At 48.9% G+C, this 25,186-nt stretch overlaps 1 protein-coding gene across 2 annotated transcripts in view; it reads left to right on the forward strand.

Annotated features, from left to right (window-relative positions):
- The window catches only part of EGFL8 (EGF like domain multiple 8), a 112,138-nt gene extending 87,446 nt beyond the window's left edge, over positions 1-24,692 (forward strand). For both annotated transcript variants that reach the window (XM_069634934.1, XM_069634935.1), the window contains exons 7-9: positions 1,209-1,285; positions 12,652-12,823; positions 14,626-24,692. In XM_069634934.1, coding sequence (XP_069491035.1) covers positions 1,209-1,285; positions 12,652-12,823; positions 14,626-14,678 — 302 coding nt within the window. In that variant the 3' untranslated portion in view covers positions 14,679-24,692. The remainder of the gene's footprint in view (positions 1-1,208; positions 1,286-12,651; positions 12,824-14,625) is intronic.
- Positions 24,693-25,186: the final 494 nt, after the last annotated feature.

The following is a 25,186-nucleotide window of genomic DNA, read 5'->3' on the forward strand; positions in this document are numbered from 1 at the left end:
CTGTTACTTCTGCACATCTCTCTCGTCTTATGCAATCTCCACCTGTCGTCCACCTGCTTGCACACCTTCTCATGCGCAGCACCAGCTGTTACTTCTGCACATCTCTCTTGTCTTATACAATTTCCACCTGTCGGCCCACCTGCTTAGACACCTTCTCATGCGCAGCACCGGCTGTTACTTCTGCACAGCTCTCTCGTCTTATATGACATCATTTTATAGTTAATGCAGACTAAGGTCGTGCTCTCCCTGGACAGGACTTAATAATGCATTAGCACCCTGGTCCAAGGGCTCGAACGGCGGGTAACGTCCCGGCAGCCCTTGGAACGGGGTGGTAATGCTACCAAAGCGGTAACCCGGGGTGTTTAAAAAAAGTAGTTTCATTTATTGAACGGGATGCCTCGCACGTCCCGTTCAGTGAATCAAAATACTTTTCCAAGATGGCCACCATGATTTTAGAAGGCAGGACTCCGTACGGAGCCCCTTTTCCATTACCATAGAGGCCAGACAAGCGACATGAACTGAAGCTGCTGCTGTGGCGGTGGCAGGTACCACCACAGCAACAATCAGGCAAGTGGGTGGTGGGGGGGGGCGGGAATAGATTTTTTTTTTAATGGGGTGGAGGGGGGACGATGGCGCTGTGTGGCGGGGCGGCAGTCTTCGGGTTCCATGGAACACGGGCTGAGATCACCGGGTTCAGCTCGGGATCTGCAGAACCTGATTGGCTGCGCCCCACGCCCGGGGACTATTGCACTCAGACAAGGTTTACGCACATTGAGACTATTGCAGTAGTGAGCTGGTGGAATATAACAATCCTAATAATATAGGTTTGTTCCTGTGTGCGTGGAACTAAGCCTGGTTGTGCTAGGTTAGTTAGTTGGAGGGCATTGGTAGCTGCGCTGCTTGAATGCCCACCATGCTGTCCTTCAACCTCTACCATTTCCCACCTTGATGTTCCTACCCCCCCATGGCTCCCCTCTCTTTCCTTCAGCCTTGCCCTGGTTCTGTATCCCTTTCCCCACTACCAATCCTTTGCTTTCAAACATTAAAGAGATCTGTGTGCTCCCATACACAAAGTACCACACCCTGGGGATTCCTGTGGGAATTACACAATTCCTGATAAATGTCTTCCCCTGGGTAGTGCTTGATCCAGAAACACAGGCCTCCGCTCTACAGACCTCCACTAATATTGCTCCTTGCTCTTCTTCCAGAGTCCTGGGACGCAGCCTCAGACCGGCTCTCCAATGAGGTACAAGAGCTACGGAGCAAAGTGCGGTCCCTGGAGGAGGTGAGTACTAGACCAGGGGCTCACCCTGAGAAAGGTTCTGGAGCATGGACTGAAGCTGCAGCCTTTTCTAGGGTACCTGTTCCTTACAGTCTGTCATAGAGCAGAAACTGTCACTGCCATGGATCTAGAGCAAAATGTCCCCATAGCAGGCCCTAGAACAGGCTCTAATATAGAGGCGGTCAGTGAAACAGGCTCTGGAGAGAGCTATATACCATGTTCTAGAGCAGGCAAATGAGGGTCGCAGAGCAGGGTGTTTATCCACCATATGATAGAACGTCGATCCCTACAGCAGGTTATAGATCTGTCTGTCCCATGAGCAGTTCGCACAGAGTATTGTCCTTTGAATCAGCCTAGAGCACTCTGTCCCTGAAGCTCAACCCGGAGCAGACTGTCTGTGCGAATGGTTCTAGACCAGAGCATGTCCCTGAAGCACCTTCCAGAGCAAGCTGCTCCTGCAAAATATTCTAGAGCATACGGGTCCCTGCCTTGGGAAACTTGCAGCCATTCAAGGAAGTGAACTGTACATGAAGCGGGTACCACCCCTCAATCAGGCCCTACAATTAGGGACATCCCTGATGCATATACTAGAGGGGTGCTGGTGCATTAAACCCAATAAAGAGACAGATGGAACCACAGGGAGGTTGCGAGGATAGGATCCATCCCTTGAGGGGTGCGTGGTTCAAGAGTCACTCACGGAGTAAGTTCAAGGAACAAAGCGTCCCCTGCAGCATGTTCTAAAGGGTTTCCTAATGAGTGTCCATTCTGGAGCAGCCCCATGGGCAGACGATTCCTTAATCTAGGGGATAGATGGAGTGAAGCCCCCAAAGAAGGGTCTGAAATCTAGACTCACTCTGGATCCTGCTGCTCGTACAGGAGATCTTGTACACTTTCAAGCATAGATTTTGTACCTGCTGAACATTTTAGAATGGATAATGTTCTTGATTCAAATTATTAAGTGTAAACATTCACTGCTAACAGACCTAGAATTGAAAACTCTCTCCGATTATTGTTCAAGAGTCACCACTGTCCGGGATTGATGGTTTTGAGTAAACAGTGTACCTTGTTCGGGTTTTTGGGTTAAATAACTTTCCTTCAGTATTTTAAAATCAACAATGTCCCCAGCAAAGGGTCTTGAGTATGCTTTGTTCCTGGTTAAGGTTCTAGAGTAGATATGGTCACTGGTGAAGATTCTAGAGTGCATAGTCCCTCAGGTGAATCTCCTAGAACAGACATTATCATTAGTGGTGCTTAAGGTTCTAGAGTGGGCTGTTTCAGTGGTAACAGTTCTGGAGTGGACAGTCTTCATGAAGATGGTTCTAGCTTTACTTGTTATAAACTCTAGTGGTTCTAGAGTAATCATTAGTCTGATAAGGTCTTCTATAGTTGGGAGATTGGTGGGCCCTAGGATGCGAACACTCCTGCTCTTCGCTCTAATTTCTGGTGATCTGGTAATTGTATTCTGCAAGGTCACGGGTGGTTGGGGGTGACTCCCACACCTCCTTGGCGTAGAGAAAGAGAGCATTCCTGGTTACCTTGTACTCGGTATATCAAAGAGGATGAGTATCCTTTTCAATATACCAAGTGCGAGGGAACCAGGAATTCTCTCTTTGTCTTCTATAATTGCCCCCCCCCCATGAAAGTTCTACGGTTGACTAGAAATCAGCCAATGAGGTTTGATAAGGTCAATTAAATCCCCAAAATTGTCTGATGTGTGTCTAGAACTGGAGGCTACCATGACTTCATTGTTTGAGCCGCCGTTCTATAAGTAGGCGATGACACAGAGATATCTTTCAGGTCAGAACTCTCAGATGTCTTTCTAATAACTTAGCTCAGGTTCTGGTATATGATCGTGCATGGGATCCGAAGCGAGGCAGATGTTACTTACCTGAAAATGTCTAGAGAAGGGACCTGCAACCCGTGCCTCTCCAGATGTATTTATTTAAGAATAGGCAGTCCAAAGATGAGGTGCCTTTTCATAAGAGCATTACCAGTGTGAATGGCGACTACCAAGCGGTGAATGACTAAGAATAGGACCATTGGAGAACTTTACAACGTCTTGAACATCGAGAGCCTGAGGCCGGTACTTAGGAATGGCATGGAGTAGCCCTGAGGGCAGAATGCAGGAACGGTGGGTTGGGTGCTTAGTTTGGATAGGAGGGTGCAGGGTGTCGCAGGGTGCCTTACATTGCAATCAGGGGGAGGTTGGACCTTGTTTTGAAGACGTTCCCTGAAAAAATGGCTTTGGTGGCTAGGGGCCAAGAATTTCAATGAAATGGGGGCAAGTAGGGGAAAGGAGCAGGGAGGGGAGACTGATAGGTTGTGAAGAGGCGAGGATTGGGGAGAGAGCAAGTTGCATTCTGGGAGATAGTGTGATACAACACCATGAGTGCAGGTATAGTCGAGCAGCAGGAATTTAAGGATCACGATTTTGCATGAAGAGGTTGGGTTGGTTTAAAAGGGTGCATGTCACAAAGTTGAGGACTTTGTTGAGGGTCGCAAAGGAGTAGAGGGGTAGACAGAAAAGTAGACTTGCACAGTAGTCAAGTTTGCTGAGCACAAAGGGTGGGGGGGGATGTTGAAGGAGGGAGGGGTGATCCGCAGTGCCAAAGGTGGCTAAAAGGTCTAGAAAAATGATGAGAATGGAGGAGAGGTGAGAGTTGTGGGCCCTGGTAGAAGAATTAGTGACATGGATGAGTGCAGTTTTGGTGGAGTGTTTGGACTGGGCATCAGCAAGTGAGTGTACGTTGCAATAGTCGGCTCTGGGGTTGAAGTAAACACTCTGAAGGATTTTAGAGTGGCAGGGAAGGAGAGAAACGGGTCTGTAGAATGAGGTGTTGTTGGGGTCAGCAGTTGGCCTCTGTAGCAGATGTATGACTGTGGCTGGTTTCTAACAGGCTGGGAAGATGCCAGTTGTAATAGGTCGAATAAGGAGGAGAGGTGAGCGGAAGTGACAGGTGCAATTTCCTTAATCAGTGGTGCAAAGGGGTCAATTGGAGTGCAGGATGGGACTGGCAGTGCACGTGATGGCTAGAAGTTCAGTGAGGGAGATAGGTGAAACATTGATGTATGGTTAATGCTTGATTATTTTGGTCGGGTTGAGTTGGGTTGATTTTCTGGGTCACATTCTTTCTGTTAGAAAGTGAGGCAAGATTCCCTGCACCCCCTCACCCACACTACCCTTGCCCACTCCCCCCTGGATCCCCTCCCCTCAGTCCCCTCCCCTCCATCAATATTACCTAAACCCCAAATCGCCACTTCCTTTTTAGGATACCATTTGATCAAAAATAAAAATCGAACTAAATCAATGTGACCAATTGTTGGTCGAGCAATGAACCTACTTCCGGAGAGGTGTGCTGGAGAAAAAAGGGTGGAGAAGATGGGAAAGAGGGAAAGGTGAGGGAGGGGGTGGGAGGGATAGAAGCGTGGACAAGGTGACCCATATTTTGGCGGTTTTCGCAGAGAAGTGGGAAGCAGAGTCATACTCGTAGAGCGAGGTGATGATGGAGCAGTTCGTCAGGAGGGAAGCATTTGCTGGAGTATTCTGGAAAGTTGCGACGGTGCGAGCAGAGAGCGGAAACAAGATCAGTGGAGTAGGAGGATAGGCTTGTGTCAGGAACCGTGCTCAGGGTAAATAGAGAGTCCTTGTAGCAGTGCGTAGGATGGGGGTTTGGTCTTTGCGCCAGTGGAGTAAGCAACGATACATGGTTGTCCTCAGCAGCTGGATGGCTGGGGAGATGCATGGTTGTCCTCAGCAGCTGGATGGCTGGGGAGATGCATGGTTGTCCTCAGCAGCTGGATGGCTGGGGAGATGCACGGCTGTCCTCAGCAGCTGGATGGCTGGGGAGATGCACGGTTGTCCTCAGCAGCTGGATGGCTGCGGAGATGCACGGTTGTCCTCAGCAGCTGGATGGCTGGGGAGATGCATGGTTGTCCTCAGGTTAGTGACCATTGAAGGGAATTCCAGGTGCTTGGACAACAGCTACCATCAGCCCGAGCCACAATGCACAATGCTGAGGGATCGTGGGAGCTGTGGAACATAACATCAGGAGAGTCACATGTTGCAGAGCTCAGGTTTTATGGTCTTACCCTTCACTTAAGGTTCTTCCAGGCGCTTCTGTATCTGCGGTACGGGAGACTGGTAATCAGTGCTCCTGGACCCTTGAGAGGTCCATGTCTTTTTCAGCCATCGCGCACAGAGTTTCTGCTCTAAAAGCTCAGTCTTCTTCTCGCTTGGGCTGTGCAAATGAACAGCACCTGGATCTACCGCCGCCTGTCACCAAGACACTCTGTTCATTGAAAGTGGACTACACAGCTTCCACCTTCTCTCTCTTATACAAATCTCCTCTCATTGGCCTTGGGCCTTTCTCTTGTCCCCCAGTTAGAAGATGGGGCCATGGGGCCAACAAGTCAAGGCACTAGGAGAATTTCCACCGAGTGCAGACGGTACACCCTGCACATTGAAACCCAAGTATGAATACATTAGGCACTATCCAGTCTTTATTTATTTATTATGCATTTGTAACGCACTTATACATCAAGTAAATTGTGTTTCAAAGCGCCCACCGGGCAACAGGGAGGGAACATGGGAATGAAATGCAAATATAACAATGAAAGATAGAGGTGGTCCTACCAGGCCTTGTGAGCATTCAGAACGTGCAAGTGCAGAGAGAGAGATGGGATGAGGGAGTGGGGGGTAGATGCTAAGAGTACCACAGGAGGAAGTGCTAAGGGGGCGTGGCCAGTCAAAGGATCGAGAAAAAAAAGGATCGAATGCCCTTTTTTTTCGAAACCAAAAGGACCGAAGAAAAAAGGGGCGAATGCTTTTTTATTTATTTATTTATATATTTTTTTGTTTAGTATGCAAAAAAAAAACATCTTTTTTAAATGAAAACGGGGTTGGGGTGGACCCCCCCATTAAAAAAGAAATTACAAAAAAATGCATTCGACCCTTTTTTTTCGGTCCTTTTTGTGTCGAAAAAAAGGCATTGGATCCTTTTGTTTTAGATCCTTTCACCTATAACCCTAAGGGGGTAGGCAGCTGTTCTGTGACTTAGTGAGAGTGGTCCGCTGCCAATAAATAAGTAAGTGCAGGCCTGCGGCGGCACAGGCCAGTCGGGGCCATGGCAAGTGCTGGGAGCGGGCGAAGGCTGAAGACGATTGGGTGTGGGAGGCCAGGACCAAGATGGATACATAAGGGCCCTGGTCACCAATCTCAGCATCTGTGGGATTTAGCAGAGGAAGGAGGGAGGGAAAGAGGAAGTGAAAAGGAAGGTCTTGAGGAGCTTCCGGAATTTGAAGAGATCCGTCTCAAGACAAAGAGGAATGGGGAGGCTTTTCCATAGGAGGGAGGCATCAGCCACCAGCTCGCTATTTAGCGAAGCACTTCACACACAGCCAGTTGGTGCCGAAGGAACGTAGAAATCTGGAGTGAGGGTATTTAGTGAGAGTCCATTGTAGATCACGAGGTCCCCGGCCTCAGACAGCCTTATGGATGATGCAAGGGGATTTAAATTGGATCCTTGCAGCAACCGGGAGCCATTGAGAGATTTTAGGGCTGGAAAGAGGCGGTCCCTGGGCTTGAGACCAAGGGTAAGTCTTGCAACCCTATTCTGGATGAGCTGGATGGGTCGTAGCGAAGAAGAGGATAAATTAAGGAAGAGGGTAATGCAGTCGTCAAGCCTAGAGAGAAGCAGATCTCTAGAGAAATTGAGCTTCTGGGGGAAAGTGAGGAAAGGGAGGATTCCATTCAGGAGGTGAAGTTGAAAGTGGACCTTCTTGGCAAGGCCTGAATGTGAAGGACTAAGGAAAGAGCGGAGTCGAAGATGACTCCAAGGTTTCTGGTTCAGATGAAGTAGAAGGGGGAGAGCCCATAGAGGGTGGCCATAGTGAGGGGAAGAAAGAGGGAGCAGGAGTTCCAATAGGGAGGATCTCAGTGTTGCTGGCCTTGAGGCAGAGATCATTGGAAGTACAGCAGGACTGGATGGCAGATAGGCAGTCAGGAATGATGGAGGAAGTAAGGGGAGGATCAGAGGGAAGTTTGAAGAAGAGTTGTGTATAATCTGCATAACACTGGACATTAAGGGAGAAGGTGGAGAGGAGGTGTGCAAGCGGAGCAAAATAGATGCTAAAAAGCCAGGAAAAAGGTGTGGAGCCCTGGTAGACGCTGCAAGTGGAGAAAGAGATGAAGGAGGAGAAAGAGCCCAGAATAACCTGGGGTAGACGGTCATTGAAGAAGGAGGTCAACCAGTCGAGTGCCCGCTCCGAGACACCTATGGCATCTGGGAGCTGTTTTATGAGGATGGAGTGGTTGACCATGTCAAATGCAGAGGAGAGATGAAGTAGAATGAGAAAAGCTGGAGAGTTGGAGTCAAAAGGTGCGAGCAATTCCTCACAGGTGTTCAGAAGAGCAATTTCCGTGCCTCTGGATGCTCGGAATCCAGATTGATGGTCGTGTAGGCAACCAACAAGTTCAGTGTGCTGGCTCAGTTGGGGAAGACCAGCTTCTCCAAGAGTTTCCCAAGGAAGGGGGTGATGGTTATGGGGTGGTAGTTAGCTGGACAGGACGAGTCTGCAGAAGGTTTTTTTCAGGAGGGGGCACACAAGGGAGTGCTTGAGGGAAGAGGGGAAAGACCCAGTAGCAAAAGATTGGTTGCAGAAATCAGCGAGTGCAGGGGCAAAAGAGGCAATATTGTCCTTAATGGTTCTGGAGGAACAGGGGGAGACCTGTTTGGAGGAGACCTTCATGGCGCAGGCAACTCTAGTGACCTCATCAGGTGTGATAGGAGAGAAAGAGGACAGAAAGGCAGAGGGGGGATGGGAGGCAATAGTAGGTAGGAGGCAGAGGGAAGGGGAGGGGAAAGGGAAGCAATGGTGCTCAGGAGGTCCTGAGTTTTTGCAGTAAAGTGTGTGGCCAGTGCGTTGCAGAGGGCCTGGGAGGGAAGAGGTGAGGTAGAGACTGCAGGAGGGTTGGCTAGTTCTTTTCAGATTTTAAAGAGTTCAACCATGTTGTTGGATGCACCAGAGATGGGGGCCTAGATGTGGGCCCTTTTCCTGGAGCGAATGGAGAGTCGGTATTGCCTTTGGAGCAGGCGACGGGTCAGTTTGTCACAGGGAGAGCCTGAGGTCTGCCACGTCCGTTCCGCACTTGCGTTTGAGGGCTGCAAGTTCAGAGTCGTAGCAGCTGCTACGGTTGGAGGCATGTTTCAGGTGGATCCTCATTAATGGGGCAAGAATGTCAGGAGTATCCGAGATGGCAAGATGGGGGTTGGTGAGAGCAGAGTTAGAGGTAGAGTCTGCAATGGGGAGAGAGCAGGGGATGAAGGCAGATGCGAAGGCAGTAGCTGACACTCGTTTCATCGGACGGATGTTCATGAACGAGGTCGGCAGGGCTGGGGGAGGTGCGGTCAGATGGCAGAGAGGACCCAGCTGAGAGGCGAGGAGAGAATGGTCTAACCAGGAGAGTGGGGTGATGAATGGGGGGGGAGAGCAAAAGATTAGTGGGGATGAAGGCATCGAGAGTGTTTCCAGCCGAGTGAGTAGGACCAGAGGGGAGAATGGAGAGGGAGAGCGAGGTGCAGAGGTCACGGAAGAGAATGGATGCTGTGATTGAAGAGTCAAGGTGGATGGTGAAGTCACCCAGGAGAAGGAGTTTAGAGGTAGTTGTGAGGAGAGAGGAGGAGAAATCAGTCCATTCAGAGAAGAACAGGGTGGTAGTGCCTAGTGGCCTGTAGATAGTGGCAATGGTCAGGGAGGAAGTGGGAGAGATGACCAGCTTCCAAACCAGGCTCTCAAAGGAAGGGTAAGGCTGTGTGGGTATGAGGGAAGAAGGGACCCACTCAGGGAAGATCAGGGCAACCCAACTGCCAGCACAGGTAGGGTATTACTATTAAAACAATAGAGTTAAAAGAGCAGGCTATATCAATGCTGCTCTGTGGATAGCTCATGCGTTAAGCACTCCCCTTTGACGTGAGTCAGACCTGCACTGCACAACATTGAGAAGGGCTGACTCAGCCCTTCATTCTTCTGAGGTGAATATATTCAGTGTCATTAAGTTGGGCGATAATGAAAGCTTACTAATGCAAGGCTTACAAGCAAGATGACTTTTTTATCAAGCGTTATATTAAAACCTGGTATTAATGTTATTAATCAAGCAATACGTGAAAACTGTAAAGCAGTATCGATAGCACGCAACAAAGTGCTCTCCAGACTCCTTGGGAGGATATGGTCAGTACAAGGAAGGAATGAATCTCTCCTTTGTTGGGGAGAGTGGCATCTGGACAGCCTGGCTAGACCTTATCTGGAAGCAAGGCAGAGGTCCTGTACCAGCCTCAAACCAATCGTGTGCATGTATTTGGACAGAGTGTTGTGCTTTTTAACTACTGCTTGTGGCTAGCCCTGCTACCCTTGACCCCTGACCCACTTCCGGGATCCAGGAACCGCCAATGAGTGGTAGAGTTCAAGGGTATTCCTTTGAGGAGATTTCCCCTATGTAGCCCAATATTAGAACAGGATCCCAAGTTGTTGGGATGCTGAGGGGAGCTCAGGGCCTCTGCTGTGTCTTTAGCAGAGGGGCTCAGAGGTCAGGCACCCCAGCCCATTTCACGGGCGACTTCTAGATCCTACTGGAAGCCTGCCCCACTGGCTCACCTGCACCGGCTGTCCACCTGTTCAGTGCCTTGGTCAGGGAAGCATTTGCACCCCTTTCAGGCCAGTGTTGCCCGTTATAATACACAGCTAAACTGGCACTATTGGGCGCTAAGGGGGATCTGCAAGGGCCATGCTCCTCACCAACACACAGGCGGCAGCTACTACTGGCATCTGGGTGGGTACCAGGGCCAGGTGAAGATACCTTGGGGACCACCGCCTTCAACTAGGAAAACCTGCCGTCATATTGCGACAGAAAATGGAGGGGAGCCGAAACCCTTCATCACCACTTAAAACGATTAAGCAGTATTTATAAGAGTCACAAGGGGCCTCAAGGTGTGGGGCCCTTTTCAGGTGAAAAGTTGGAAAGGCCCGGACGCAATCCCTGTTGGGTACTGTGATGTCATGGTAACAAGCATATGCCCAAAAGGAGAAGCAAGGTGCAGCCTGTCTTCAAGCGGTGGCCATTGTATGCCGAAAACGGACGCCCTTTGGTGAGTTCAGAGCTGACACAGAAACTAAACACTGCAGGAAGTGCACAACTGATGAAAATCTCAACCCCAGGAGTGTGGGGGTGTAAGATGCTCTGTCACCCACCGCTCTATTCCCCAGGTACCCTGTGTCAGCAATATCCACACAGGGAAACCAAACTCTGGAACATTCACCAAGAGGTGGTCACTGGGCATGTGCCTGTTTTACACAATACAGTAAAAAAAATAACATTTACTGAAAACTACAAGGTAAAAATGAAGAAAACAAAAATATCTCAACTTTAATATTCAATAAAATGAAAACTAGATCGAAACTAAAAGTTAAACACATTGGGGGTGAAATGGTGCCCGGGGATATGGTGGGTTTCCCCCCATTTGGAAAGTATATTTTCAAGGCAGAAAAAGGCAAGTGCAAATAATGGGGTGATGGGTGATATGGGAAGGCTACCCTGGCACTTCTAAATCAATATAAAAAAAACATTTCTTTTAAACAAATACATGTAGCTCCCCAGTATTTCGTTTTCAGAAAAAGAAAATAATGCATTAAGTTATTTTTAGTTTTTCCATTTAAACATTATTTATTTGTACTGTTTACATTACTTTCAAAGTAATATAATGTCATTTTGACCTCTCTGTCATTACAGCTTCCTTCTCAGTCTGGGATATCATTCCCGGGAATATGATAAATTAGAACGTGTTTTACATAGAGCTGCCCACCATGTGACAACAAGGTCCAAATGGGAGCGGTGCCTCCTCCTTTCAGTCACCCAAGTGGTATCTGGGCAAAGGAGCCACCCGCTTTTAGCAAGACCTGGCTCTTCCTAAGGATGTAATGGAGGTCCTGGTAGCATAAGGACTCCCTCTCAGAAGCCTGCCCTGTGCCTTCTACTGCGCCAAGGGGCCACCCAGTGGGACACGCAAACTAGGCAAATGCTGCCAGCTTGGCACTACCATTGGTGGACGTTCAAGTGAACCCCGCCTCAGTGAAGGCTCTTAGTAGAGGTAATCCATGAAGCAGGACCTCAACTTTCCTGTGCAGACCATACTGGGACCACACCTGAGTGTGAAAAGTGGTGTGGGTCTGACAGAAGCGTAGAGGCTGATAGCGGTGAGGCCGCGGGCTCACTTTCTGTCCCTTGTTTATGGCGGTGCCAGGGCACCCAGAGTCCAGCTAGAGGGTTGAAAGGACCCCCATTAACTCCACTGTATGTCCACCTGCTGGGATTTATAATTTATTTAGTTATTCTGCCAACGCCTGTTGACGTTTTTCTATTCCATTCTGATTTTTACGATTATTTCATTATGATTTTTCAAATGTGTCACTAATGAAACCTTATAACCTCTAATTTTATAATTTTGTCTCTTCTTTTTCCACCTATCATTACCTATCATGTCTCACTTTATGTAGTTTTTTAAACACAAGCCTGGTTGATGCACATGGCTCTTCTCTCTCTTGTCTCAGAACCTGCTGTCCAAGTGTAAATTGGCGACACACGTTCTTTTAATTTGATTGATTTGAGTTATCTGCCTTGAAGAAGCCCAGAGGGTGAAACTGGTGGCCATACAGTTGGCATATCTATTTGGCATATTGATTTATAAAGCGCCTTATGTTAATGCTAATCTATGTTAATGAAGGCACACTTATGTAAATTAACTCACACTTACTAACGCACCCAGAGTTTATGGTTGTGAATACTTTGAAATCCATGAAAATACAAACTGTTCAATACAACTATTGATTAGTCTGGACTATATATTTCTATAAAAACATTTTGATTTTGGGATGCGCTCACACTTAGGGGTACTAATCTAGCTTAGTTCACTTTCAGGCTTTTAGTAGCGAGCCTCCCCTTAGCTGAGCAGCTCCCAATTACTACTTCTTTCTATATATTATGGTCTGACTGGTGCAGCCTAATACAGACTGACAACCAAGCCGCTCCCCCCGAGATAGTGATTAAAAGCTCACTCCATACATCAATAACACACAGGACTACTCTGTAGCTCTGTGGCGGACACAGTCGCTCCTATGAAATATGGTCACACTGTGTTGAGACTATAAAACCCGGCATAGCTTTAGGTGTAGAAGAAAGTTGAACATGTGGAGGGTGTTGGGGCAGGAGCGTTTCTGGGGCTGTACTACTAAAGCCTCTCAGAAAATAGTCACTGGAGGTTGCTCCTGTTGCTATGCCTGATGGCCACCTGACACGGATTCTCCCCCTTTTCCACCGACAGAGGATCGAGTGGACGGTCAACACCTTCCAGAAGCTGGTGCCCATGAAGCTGGAGGACATCAAGAGCGAGCACGTGCTGGAGCTCTGGGCTCGCATCCAGCAGCTGGACCAGCTGGACCAAGTGGAGTCTCTCAGCAACCAGCTCATGTACATGGAGGAGATGATGGGCACCTGTGAGTAAGACTGGAACGCAGCCTGCCAACCTCCACACTGGCAGGTTGGGCACTAAGAGAAGCTCAGAAGGGGAAGAAGCACTAGTGGGGGCCAAGAGAAGAGGGAGAAACAATAGCAGAGGGGGAGACCGAGCAGATAGACCAAGGAGGAGGACCAAACCATGAGAGGGAGCAGCTGGGAGACCGAGTAGTTAGAACATGAGGAAGACCAAGCTATGGAGGGGAGACGATGGGAGACCGAGCAGATAGACCAAGGAGGAGGGCAAAACTATGGGGGGGAGCAGTTGGGAGACCGAGCAGATAGACCACGGAGGAGAATCAAGAATTGGGAGGGGGCAGCTGGGAGACCGAGCAGATAGACCAAGGAGGAGGGCCAAGCTATGGGAGGGAGCAGCTGGGGGACCAAGCAGATAGATGAAGGAGCAGGACCAATCTATGGGAGGGAGCAGCTGGGAGACCAAGCAGATAGACCACGGAGGAGGACCAAGCTATGGGGGGGAGCAGCTGGGAGACCGAGTAAATACATCATGGAGGAGGACCAAGCTATGGGAGGGAGCAGCTGGGAGACCAAGCAGATAAATCAAGGAGGAGGACCAAGCTATGGGAGGGAGCAGCTGGGAGACCAAGCAGATAGACCAAGGAAGAGTACCAAACTATGGGAAGGAGCAGTTGGGAGACTGAGCAGATAGACCACGGAAGAGGATCAAGCTATGGGAGGTAGCAGCTGGGAGACCGAGCAAGGAGGAGGTCCAAGCTATGGGATGGAGCAGCTGGGAGACCGAGCAGATAGATCAAGGAGGAGGACCAGGCTATGGAAGAGAGCAGCTGGAAGACCGAGCAGATAGATCAAGGAGGAGGACCAAGCCATGGGAGGGAGCAACTGGGAGACCGAGCAGATAGACCATGAGGAGGACCAAGCCATGGGAGGGAGCAGCTGGGAGACCGAGCAGATAGACCAGGGAGGAGGACCAAGCTATGTAAGGGAGCAGCTGGGAGACCGAGCAAGGAGGAGTTCCAAGCTATGGGAGGGAGAAGCTGGGAGACCGAGCAGATAGATCAAGGAGTAGGACCAAGCTATGGGAGGGAGCAGTTGGGAGACCAAGCAGATAGATCAAGGAGGAGGACCAAGCTATGGGATGAAGCAGCAGAGGAAAAGGGCAAAGTGAGGAACTTGAAAGAGAAATAAGGTGGACCAAAGGAGGGGAGCAAGCTAGCAGTAGCTGGGAGAAACTAGGAGAATGGGGCAAAGAGGGAGAGTTGGGGAACAGACAGTGGTGACATCAGTAGCCAAGAACAGGAGGACCACTGGGAGGAAAGTAACAGCGCAAAGAGAGGGATTTGGGAATGAAAGAGGTTAGAAAACAGAGTGAAGAAGAGTGAGCGCACACAAGCATGTTGGGAGTAGAGAACAGGTACAAAGTCAAGATAGAGTGTCGGTAAGAGCGTACAAGGAAGTGATGTTGGGAAGAGCATGGAAATCAGGAGAAGAGAGAAAGTTGAGAGTGGGGGATTAAGAACATAATGAAGAGAGCGCAAATAGAAGACAGAGAAGGAGGAGTAAAGACAAAAGGGAAAACAGAGTAGAGCCTGGGAACGCCTAGCCGCCAGCAGACTCCTGACACACACCTGAAACCACTTCTGGTTCCTTTGATAGTTGTATTGAATTCTGGTTTCTTATTTGGACCAACATACACCTGTTGTGGGGGGGAGGGGTCGGGAGTTCAGATGTGAAGTTAGAAAGTCAGCTCATCCTCCTCAACCCGTCCTGACCGTTAACTCTCCCAATTTCTACACTTCCACAGGTTCCTGCAGAGACAAGGAGACAGTGCTTAACGTGGACCTCAACAGCCGGTGAAGGCGCCACCACCACCTCCCGGACCACCTGCCTGTGCTACTCGTCGAGTTCCGCTAGCAGGGCCTTGCTCGCTTTCTGTGCCAAGGCCGTGTGAGGCCTCCGCTGCTTCTGCACCCAGACCCCTCCTGTACAGGCCTTACATGTGTTTCCATGCTGCCTTCCCCTATGGAACACTTCCAAGGCCCACAAGACTCCATGTTCACCCCCTTGCACCTGATTCCAGGTGGACACTATGCCCGGTCCAAGAGGTTTGCATCGCACAGCCTGTATTCCATCACCCCCTGCCTCTTCCCCCAAACACCCGCTATGATGGTCTGTACACCCGCTACTGACCATGCAGATCAATATGGCCGCAGCCTCTCCCGCCAAACCCCCCGACCCGCAGGATGAGCTCTGCCACTCTCCGAATAAGGGGAAAGAATTTAAGGGAGTCCCTATTGACATTTTTCCCAAATTCTACCAAGACCAGAGAGAGATCCAGTGAAACAACGAGGGCGGCCTTTGACCTCACCGTGGGCTTTTCTGCAAAGGGCAAGATGGAGATTAATTCAGAATCGCTTTATAAACACGCCAAGCTATATTGAAAAACCCGAATAGAAACATAGCAGTCTACAGTATGCACCGAGTTGGATTTCTGGTCAAGTGACCTTGGAATTCAGGCACTGGTTTGGTATGCCCAATTTCCTCTCCCAAAAAAGTTTTAAAAAACGAAGGGGTTGTTGTGTTCGGGCCTCGCGTAGTGCAGGCTTGGGCCCGAACGTGAGTGGCCGAGTGTGTAGGCCGCTCTGGCGTCGCTCCAGCAGGAGCTGACAAGAAACACGCACACACGCAGATGGCTTTGTGCCCCGGAACTGCCTCCTTCACAAAGGGGCGGAGCATTTATTCACTTGCCCTGCGTCACCGCGTAGCGGGACGCAGGGCGGAAACACAACATTCCTCCTTTATTCCAAAATGAATAAAAACAAACACAAACATGCATCAACCATAGCTCTGTTCAAATAAGAGCCCAACATTGCATTAGTGGATCAACATTAGATATATCTGAATAAACATTTACAGCAGAAAAATGCCTCCCACATTTCTAGTCCTTGGGGGCCCACACTGGACATACATAGTCTTTTAAATGAGCTGGAGGCCGGGTGGCTCCTCTCAGGCTATAGCCCCCCCCTTGTGACCGGGGTCCCACTGTCTCACAGGGTGCCTCACCTTCAGCGTTCTGCTCACCCATCTCAGGCTCACTCCACAGCTCCCATGCTCCATCATCAGCTCTTTCTTCTTCATGTGGATATACTGTCCCTCCGCCATCCGGCGTAGAGGTGTCAGCTTCTTGGGGCTGTTCACCATCAGTCCACAGATTGCAGGGCACAGCTTTAAACCATGCTGGATTATGTGTTACACTTTGGTGTCCTTTTTGTGCTGTAAGCATGGTGCCTTTTCTTTCCTTGATGATCCATGGGGATGGCTCACACCGAGAGTTCAACTTGGATCTGGTAGGATTACGCAACATTATCACATGGTCACCCACTTGAAGATTTGACTGCTTGGCCCTTCTTCTTTCTGTTCGTTCAGTGTCAAAATTATCCGGACTTCAGTTAGGGAGGTGTGGTATGGAAGAGTTGACCAACACACCAAACATTAAGTCTGCTGGGGGAATTCCAGTCATGCTGTGTGGAGTCACTCTATAGTTTCGTAGAAACCGATACAGATCGAGTTTCCAAGAGCTGGCATTTTCCTTCGATATCCTCAGCACTTTATTTAGTGTCCGCATAAAACGTTCCACATCTCCATTGGCTTGGGGCCATCTTGGCATTATGTGGTGATATCGTATGTTTAGATCCTGTAAGTAACGTTTGAATTCTTCCCCTTGGAATGGAGGGCCATTGTCACTTTTTATTCTTGTAGGTAAACCGTGTGTCGTGAACATTTTTTCAATCATTGGAATTACCACTTCCGCAGCTGTTGAGTTCACTATCTCTACTTCAGGGTAGCGCGAATAGTCATCAATAGCCACTAGGAGATATAAGTTTTCCTGTATTTTGCAAAAATCAAGGCTGATAGCGTCCCATCTTCCACATCCTCGCACTGGTGACTGAATCGGCGTCGGGTGTGGTGGGGCACCAGTGATTTGGCAAGGTAAGCAAGTGTTGATGAGTTTTTCAACCATGGCATCGATTTGTGGAAACCACACTCGGTATCTGATGCGAGCTTTTGTTCGTGCCATTCCTTGGTGGCCTTCATGTGCCAACGCTACTATTCTTTCTTGAAGACTCATGGGGATGATAACGCGGTCTCCTCTAAGGATCAGGCCTTGTTCTGTAAGAGATAAGTCTTGCCGTACTGTGAACATCCCTTCAAGAAATGTTTTGGCTTCTTGTGTCTTGTTATGAATGTTCTTCAGGAAAGAATTCCATTCACCTGATAAAATTGTGTTTTTCACCAAGTCACAACATTGGTCTTTGCGTGTTTCCTCTGCAATTTCCTCGCTGCTGACCGCTTTTGGTCTCATTTCACACACCACTTGGCATATGTGTTCTTCTGTTTCTGCTGCCACTTGGACCTCCTGTGTGGTTGCTTCTCTGGGATGCCTTGACAGAAAATCTGCTGGATTTCCAGTTCCTGGTTGATATTTTAGTTCAAAGTCATATTGTTGCAGATGCAAAAGCCATTTTGCAATCCTGGCCGGAGGATGGGAGGAGGTGCCCATGAATATGGGTAATAAAGGATTATGATCGGTATATGTTGTGAATTTCCTGCCATACAAATATATGTGAAAATGTCTACATCCGCATAAAACAGTAATGGCCTCCTTCTCAATATGAGAGTATCGTTGTTCAGTCATAGTGAGAGCTCGTGATGCATATGCTATCGGCCTTTGTACCTCTTCTCTTGTCACCTGAGTCAGTATGGCTCCCAGACCCACGGGACTGGCATCAACATACAGCTCTGTAGGAAGTGTGGTGTCATAATAGGCCATTTTGGTGTCCTTTGATAAGGATTCATTAATGTTTTCAAATGCGTCTTGACACGCTAGCCCCCATTCCCACTTTGTGTTGGTTTTAGTTAGCTCACGCAATGGTTCCGACAGTGTAGCTAGATTCTTGATAAATCTTCCACAGTATGTGGCCATCCCTAGGAAACTGCGCACTTCCGTCGGCGATGTAGGGGGACTGGCTGTTTGAATGTCAGCAACCTTATGTGGGTCCGGCGAGATGCCCGTACTACTGAATGTATAGCTGAAAAAAGACAACTCTGTTTTGAAAAATTCACATTTTTCACGGTGGATGGTTAGTCCAACACTTTCCAATCTGCCGAGGAGCATATGCAGTCTTTTCAAATGTTCGTCTCTGTCAGCTGCATGGATTAAAATATCATCGCTCACATTTAACACACCCGGTATGTCCCTTATGAGCTCTTGAATAGTCTGCTGAAAAATCTCCGCTGCTGAGGAGATCCCAAAACTTAAACGTTTGTATCGTCGCAGACCAATATGTGTTGAAAACGTTGTTATGTACCGGGATTCCTTATGTAATCGTAGTTGGTGATATCCAGCCTTCAAATCTATTTTGGAGAATACTTTTGATCCCGTGAGATCAGCCACGATCTCATCCAGTGTTGGCGTTATGTGTCGCTCCCTCTTGATTGCAGCGTTGGGTAACCTCATGTCTATGCAGATGCGGACCTTCCCTGGCTGTTTTGGTTTTTTTGTGACAACCATTGGAGAAACCCAAGGTGTAGGTCCTGTTACTTCTTCGATTATCCCGGCCTTCTCAAGTGTTCTTAGTTCTTTTTCTACTTGCTCACGCATATGGAATGGTGTTCTTCGGTGTCTGACAGCCTTTGGTTGTACGGATTCATCTATGTGGAGTTTAATGGATTTTCCTTTTAAACACCCGATTCCTTTCAACAGGTTAGGGTACGTTCCCAGGAGTTTTTCAACCTCTTGAGCTTCATTCACTTTGCAAATGAATCTCACCAACCCCAGATCTTCTGCTGCGTCACCACTGAAAAGGCACTCGATGCCAGCATTTACTACATATATTTTGGATGTTAAATTGTTTTCGCCATGCTTAAGAGTGGTGCGGAATCTGCCCACCACAGGTAAGGGTTTCTTACATCCATATGCAAATAGTAGCGTGTCCATGTTTTTGAGGTCTGGCTGAGGCTGTAGTAACCGGAAAGTGCTTATGGGCATAACATTGACTGATGCCCCCGTGTCGATGGTCATCCACACATGCTGGTCCTGGATCATGACTTGTCATTTTCGTCTCCTGCGGTCTTTTCTTGACGTGGCTTGTCGGTGATTAAGGGCTGAGACCATATATACTTTTCTCCCTTTTCTCCAATTTTCCTTGATCGCCTCTTGAGGTGCTGCATTCATGTCATCTCCTTCATCGTCAGTGGATGAGTTTGTGGCCTCTATTTGTCGGGCTCCAGCTTGTTTCTTTTTCTTGTTCCCACTTTTCTCATTGACATGGCGTGGTTTGTTTGTTGATGGTTGAGCTCCTGATGACCGGCATACTTTTGCATAGTGGTCCAACCTACCACATGCACCACACGTGGTCCCTTGTGCCGGGCAGTTTTGCCGTCCATGTCGAGGACCACCACACCATCCACACTCCATTGGCCCTGGAATTTGCGGTTGCCATCGGGTATGCATAGTGTTTCCCCCAACCTCTTCTTTTGTTGAGTGACGATTGGCGACATGAGCCACCATGGTTGTTGTGAGGGCAGGTTGTAGTTTTTGAAGCGTTGTGCCCATGTGGGCTGCTCTGGCATGTGCTAATTCTCTCTGGCGACCCAATTCCAGAATGCGTGTTAGCGTGATACCTCTTTCACTTAATACCAACCTTCTCAACTTCTCCGATTGGATGCCATTAATTATTTGTCTCCTGATTTCTTTCTCAGTGTCTGTGAATTCACATGAAATGGCTAATTTTCTGAGCCGGGTGTGGTATGCATCAAGGGTCTCCTCCTCTGCTTGAATTGTTGTACAGAATATGAAAGTCTCATAATCCGGGTTGAGTTGTGGGAGAAAATGGACCGTTAGGGCATCCTCGGCCTGTTGGTAAATGTCCTGGCCATCGTCAATGGTTAGTGAGTTGAAGATTCGCAGTACTTCATCCCGACATTTAACAACAAATGTGATCTCATCTTCCTGGCAGTAGTAATATCTTTACAATCCATAGCCATTTCAAATTTCTGAATCCATAACTGCCATCAGGGGCCAACCGATGAAGGATCCGTGAAAGGGTCAAATGGCTGTATCATTATGGATGAGCTGCCCTGTGATCGAGTTTGTGGCGTTGACACAGATAGGTTGGCTGCAAGTCTAGATGGTGTGCTTGGCCTGGGGGTGGACATTCCAGTGGCCATGGCGTGGCCTCCCTCTCCCCTGCCAGGGAATTTCTCCTGACCTCAGAGCATCGACTGTGGCTCCTCCTGCGGGCGATAATTTCCAGCTGATCTTGACACCATCAGTTTATGTGGACCTGTTCACTGCTTTCCTTGTACCTGTGTGTTGGCCCATCAATGTCCCGGGTTTGCTGGGTTTACAGAGGTGACTTGATCACCATTTGACAAATCACAGCGTGCGCGCGTGATGGCTGCATATGAAAGACAAAAAAAAAAATGTTTTTTTTTTTTTTTTTTTTGGGTGGGGGGGTTTGTCGTGTGGCCCACCCCCACCGGTTGTTCAAAAATTATGTGCCTCGCTTCAAAGCGCACGTCCAACGATGTGTGGCACACGTGTTCGGATCCCGTTCCTCGTCGCCAATGTTGTGTTCGGGCCTCGCGTAGTGCAGGCTTGGGCCCGAACGTGAGTGGCCGGGTGTGTAGGCCGCTCTGGCGTCGCTCCAGCAGGAGCTGACAAGAAACACACACACACGCAGATGGCTTTGTGCCCCGGAACTGCCTCCTTCACAAAGGGGCGGAGCATTTATTCACTTGCCCTGCGTCACCGCGTAGCGGGACGCAGGGCGGAAACACAGCAGGGGTTAGTTGAAAGAGCTGTCTAGCTGGGGCTGACAGGCCAAAAGAAAGGCTCTGCCAGGTGAGGGCGCTGCAGCCATTCAGCCAATACAGTCTAATCTGGCCAGAGGCCCACACAATTCGAGGTAAAAAGCAAGATTTCACAGTTTACAATCTGCCCTACCATCCGTGGCGTTGCTAGGAGGGTCTGGGGATGGGGGAAGGCCTCCTCCTCTTAGAGTGACCAGATTTTCAACAAAAAAAAAAACAGGACGGGCTATGGAAATAGAAGTAGGACTAAAGAAAATACACATTCGACTTTAGTCCTACTTCTGTTTCGTTGGCCCATTGCGGCGGTCATGGAGGGGGTGTGCTAACAGGCACACTCCTCTCATTGGAGGAGAGCGCCGGGGAGGGGAAGGGGAGGAAATGGGGGCGTGTATTCTCACAGGAAAAGTTGCGCCGGGACCCGATTTCGGGATTTCGAAATCGAGTCCCGGCAAAACAAAACGGCAAAAAAGGTCCATAATCAAAACCCCGGACGGGTTTTATAAACTAAAAAAACTCCCGGGACCCCGAGACGTGGGGTGATTTCCCCAGACTGTCCCGGGAAAACCCGGACGTCTGGTCACCCTACCTCCTCTGAAATTTTGGGTCCCCGCATATGCGCCCCCATACCTCAGCTGGGCTACTTTCTCTGCACTGTCTGCAGTGCCGTGTCTGCCTGCACAGCACACACACGCACACACACACAGCCACAATCAATGCTGCAGCACAACAAAGAAGAGCTGTTAAGTTCCCCCTACAGCCAAGAGCAGCCCCTCCAATCAGAATGTAGCGCAACATGAAAACGCTAATGATGGGACATTAGTGACTTAATGGTTTCGTGTCCACAGTCTAATGGGAGGGGAGGTGCAGTGGGGTGTGGTAGTTGGTGTGCACAAAAGATTCTCTGCAGGAGTGCTTCTGATGTCACACATTGCCTTTTTATGGGCAGCCCCCCTACTTTTGTCTGTGTCCCCCCTACTGTTGTCTGTGTTCCCCTCTGTGCCCCTCCTAAATTTGATTCCTGGCGACGCCACTGCCCTCCACCCCCACTGAATTTAACGAAAACAAATTTTGATACCCCAACTTGGATGAGAGTTCTGCCACTGGGTTGTCTACGCAAAATGGCCGTAAAACGCAGACTTCCGGGACGCAGAAATCTAAGCGCAGGTATTATGCTGGGGTACTGCCATGTTTATACCCCTCCAAAACCAGTTGTATAACCCTAGAGAGGAATTTGGGGCAGGACATTCTCATTTGTTGTGGAACTGCCCTGGCCTGTGTTCTGGCTATCGGATCTCCAGTTCTCTATTGGGCACACAGTTCCCCTGCCAAAGACAGATGAGGGAAGGAGAGATGTCGACTGATTCAATTCATTTCAAAGTCAACCCTTTCCCCTTGGCCAGAGCAAAACAGGATCCTACTGGACTACACTTCCCAAGTTCCTCTTCACTTTCGCCACACGTGCCCAGTGCCCACACACTTCCTGTCATGGTGACAGTCAGACCCATTTCTTGGGGCGTGTGGCTGCCCGGGAAGCAGAGCTAAATAGCTCAGGAGTGGAGGTCTGAGGGGGAGGAAGGGTTTGGTCCACCCAGACAGCTGTCTCTGAGCTCGACGCCGGAGAAAAAGTTAAGCATTTTTTTGTTACAAAGGAATGCATATTCTGTCCTGCTCTGGAGACACGCACCCTGCGCTCCTCGCTCTTTGTGGTGACAGCCTTTTAAGTGGTGGCTTATTTAAGAAGCCATTGTTTTTACACAGTGTGTGCTTAACATTTCAGTGTTAAGAACCGAACATGGGGCATTTTTATTCTAAGGCCAGCACAGAGCATCAGTTAGCTGACCAAACCTACGCGACTTAAAGTGCCACACAGAAAAAGTTTTAAACTATGTTCTTTATTTTCATGTCTTTTTATTTGACACACCAAGCATGTTTTTGTGTGTATATTACTGTTTAGTTACATATGGTGCATGCCTGGTAAGATTAGCTGTAATTTTCTTGCAAAAGTATTCAAGTGGCTGCTTTGGGTCATGGACTAAATGCACAGTCTTTTAATTTTCTTAACAAGCCAGCCACTGCCTAGCGCACACCAGAGGGCACCTCAATGGGACCTGGCACCTTGATTAGGAAAACAGGGTTCATCTTGTGTCACCATGGAGACAGTAGTCCATGGCAAATCAACGCAGTGATATATGTGCAGCAATGTTTCGTTTGCTGCCCAAGTCACCACCCTGTTGGTTAATGGCCTCTGTGTGGCACTCCCATATGTAACAGCACACATGCCTGTTTTTGGCTGATGTGCCCCATGTCCATACAATAGCACACTGGAACATTTTGTGTGTGTGGCTCTGACGAGTATGTCATAATGTGCCCACACTTAACACAAAAAGCAATCAAAGAAGTTGTTTCACATTGTACATCCACTAGGCCAAGCGACCTTTCTACACTGCCACACCATGATTTTCACTAGCTGCAGCCCAGCACTAATAAGAGATGCTAAATGCCAGGTCTGTTAGATAAAGCACTGGCCTGCCCTTTTTGTCAAAATAACCCCTGAGGCCTGGGTAATAGTGAGGAGGTAGTGCTGAGGAACTGTGGACCCTCATGCAGCAACACCCGCTTGACGCCTACTCGGGTGTGCGGGGGGGGGGGGGGGCATGAGTTAGAGCCTTGTAAGGAATTGTTGCTTCAGAGGATGTCACATCACTTTGAAAAGACACTCACTACACTCTGACAGTTACACAAATCAGTAGAGACACCAAAATGTACAAGCAGCTGGGCTCAACAAGTTCAACCAGCCCAGCTCAACACCACCCAATGCATTCCACCAGCAATGCTCATCGCCCTCCACCAATGCATCACACTCGCGACACCAAATGCTTGCCTTCAATATGTACGGCCAGTCCAGATCAACCTCAACCACCAATAGGTACCACCCACTCTACTCAATGCCACCCATCAACCTTACCATCTGCCCACTCAATGTCGGCCACCAACACTTGCCACCATAACCGTTCTATGCCCATAACTAAACAGCAATCTCGCTTGACACCCACTACCAATGGATACCACCCTGCCTGCTCAAAGCCAGCCACCAACACATACCACCAATCACACTCAATACCAGCCAATACATCCGACCAGCATTGCGCATCGCGCTCCACCAATGGATACCACTCGCGACACGCAATGCTTTCCTTCAATACGTACAGCCAGTCCAGATCAACCTCAACCACCAATATGTACCACCCACTCTACTCAATGCCACCCATCAACCTTACCATCTGCCCACTCAATGTTGGCCACCAACACTTGCCACCATACCCATTCTATGCCCATAATTAAACAACATCATCAATCTCGCTCGACACCCACTACCAATGGATACCACCAATGCCACCAAACCACCCCAACATCACAAGCATGTATTTTGGATTCCATACATTCAGAATCTAAACTCTTAGGAAGACAAGTTTTGTCATCAACCCGCCTGGAATTAAAAAAAAACACCAACGACCCAGGCCCCTTCCAAGGTCGCCAAAAGGCTGTCACTGTCAGAGAAGACAATTTGGTCATGTCCTATATAGTGCTCACTTCATATAGCTGCGGTGTACCAGATCAGGATTCAGTCGTTCAGCGAGGCGCTCCGTCCTGCTTCCAAGCACTAGATCTTAGGTGGGACGCGATACATGAGGCCTCATGGATCAACACCAGAGGCACCATGCTGATTGGACAGGACAGCTGAAGGGCAAGCGGACGCTGGGACAATTCCTACAGCTCTGGTGCACCCTGCCTAATGCACCTACCCTTCCCCATAATGACACCCAATGGGTGCCCTACGCGGGTCCGCCAGCGCCCAGCAAAGCAAGATGGCAGTGTGTTGCCCGCGATCCGCCAAGTGCAAAGCTACTGAATAGATATTTTTGGTTTTAATATATTATCTAATTTATATTGTGTAGCATAGCTATTAATTTTAATAAACACAATTTGGATTTTTAAGGCTCCCAGCGTGGTTTTATTGATATGCTGCAGGAATTTCCCATTGCATAGAAGCCTCCTTCGGTTACAGTTGGGGGGCCTGAGAGGGGGGGGGATGTAGTCACTTTTGTGGCCTTGTCAAACTCGGGTGTGCGGGGGGGGGGCATGAGTTAGAGCCTTGTAAGGAATTGTTGCTTCAGAGGATGTCACATCACTTTGAAAAGACACTCACTAAACTCTGACAGTTACACAAATCAGTAGAGACACCCCCTGTGGCATGCAGGTAACATCACTTGATGGGGAATAACCACTGCACCAGTCACCTTATAGCCGCCCCGTTATGCTGAGGACACAGCCACTACCACCATAGACTCACAAGGACCACATCACTCAGAGGATGGACCACTGCAGCCATAGTCTCATAAGTATCACATCACTCAGAGGAGGGGCCACTGCAGCCATAGGCCCTTATTACGACCCAGGCGGTAAGTTACCGCCTGGGTCGTACCCTTACC

The sequence above is a fragment of the Ambystoma mexicanum genome, chromosome 13, assembly GCF_040938575.1.
Source record: "Ambystoma mexicanum isolate Mex_15411 chromosome 13, UKY_AmexF1_1, whole genome shotgun sequence".
Classification (NCBI taxonomy): Eukaryota; Metazoa; Chordata; class Amphibia; order Caudata; family Ambystomatidae; genus Ambystoma; species Ambystoma mexicanum.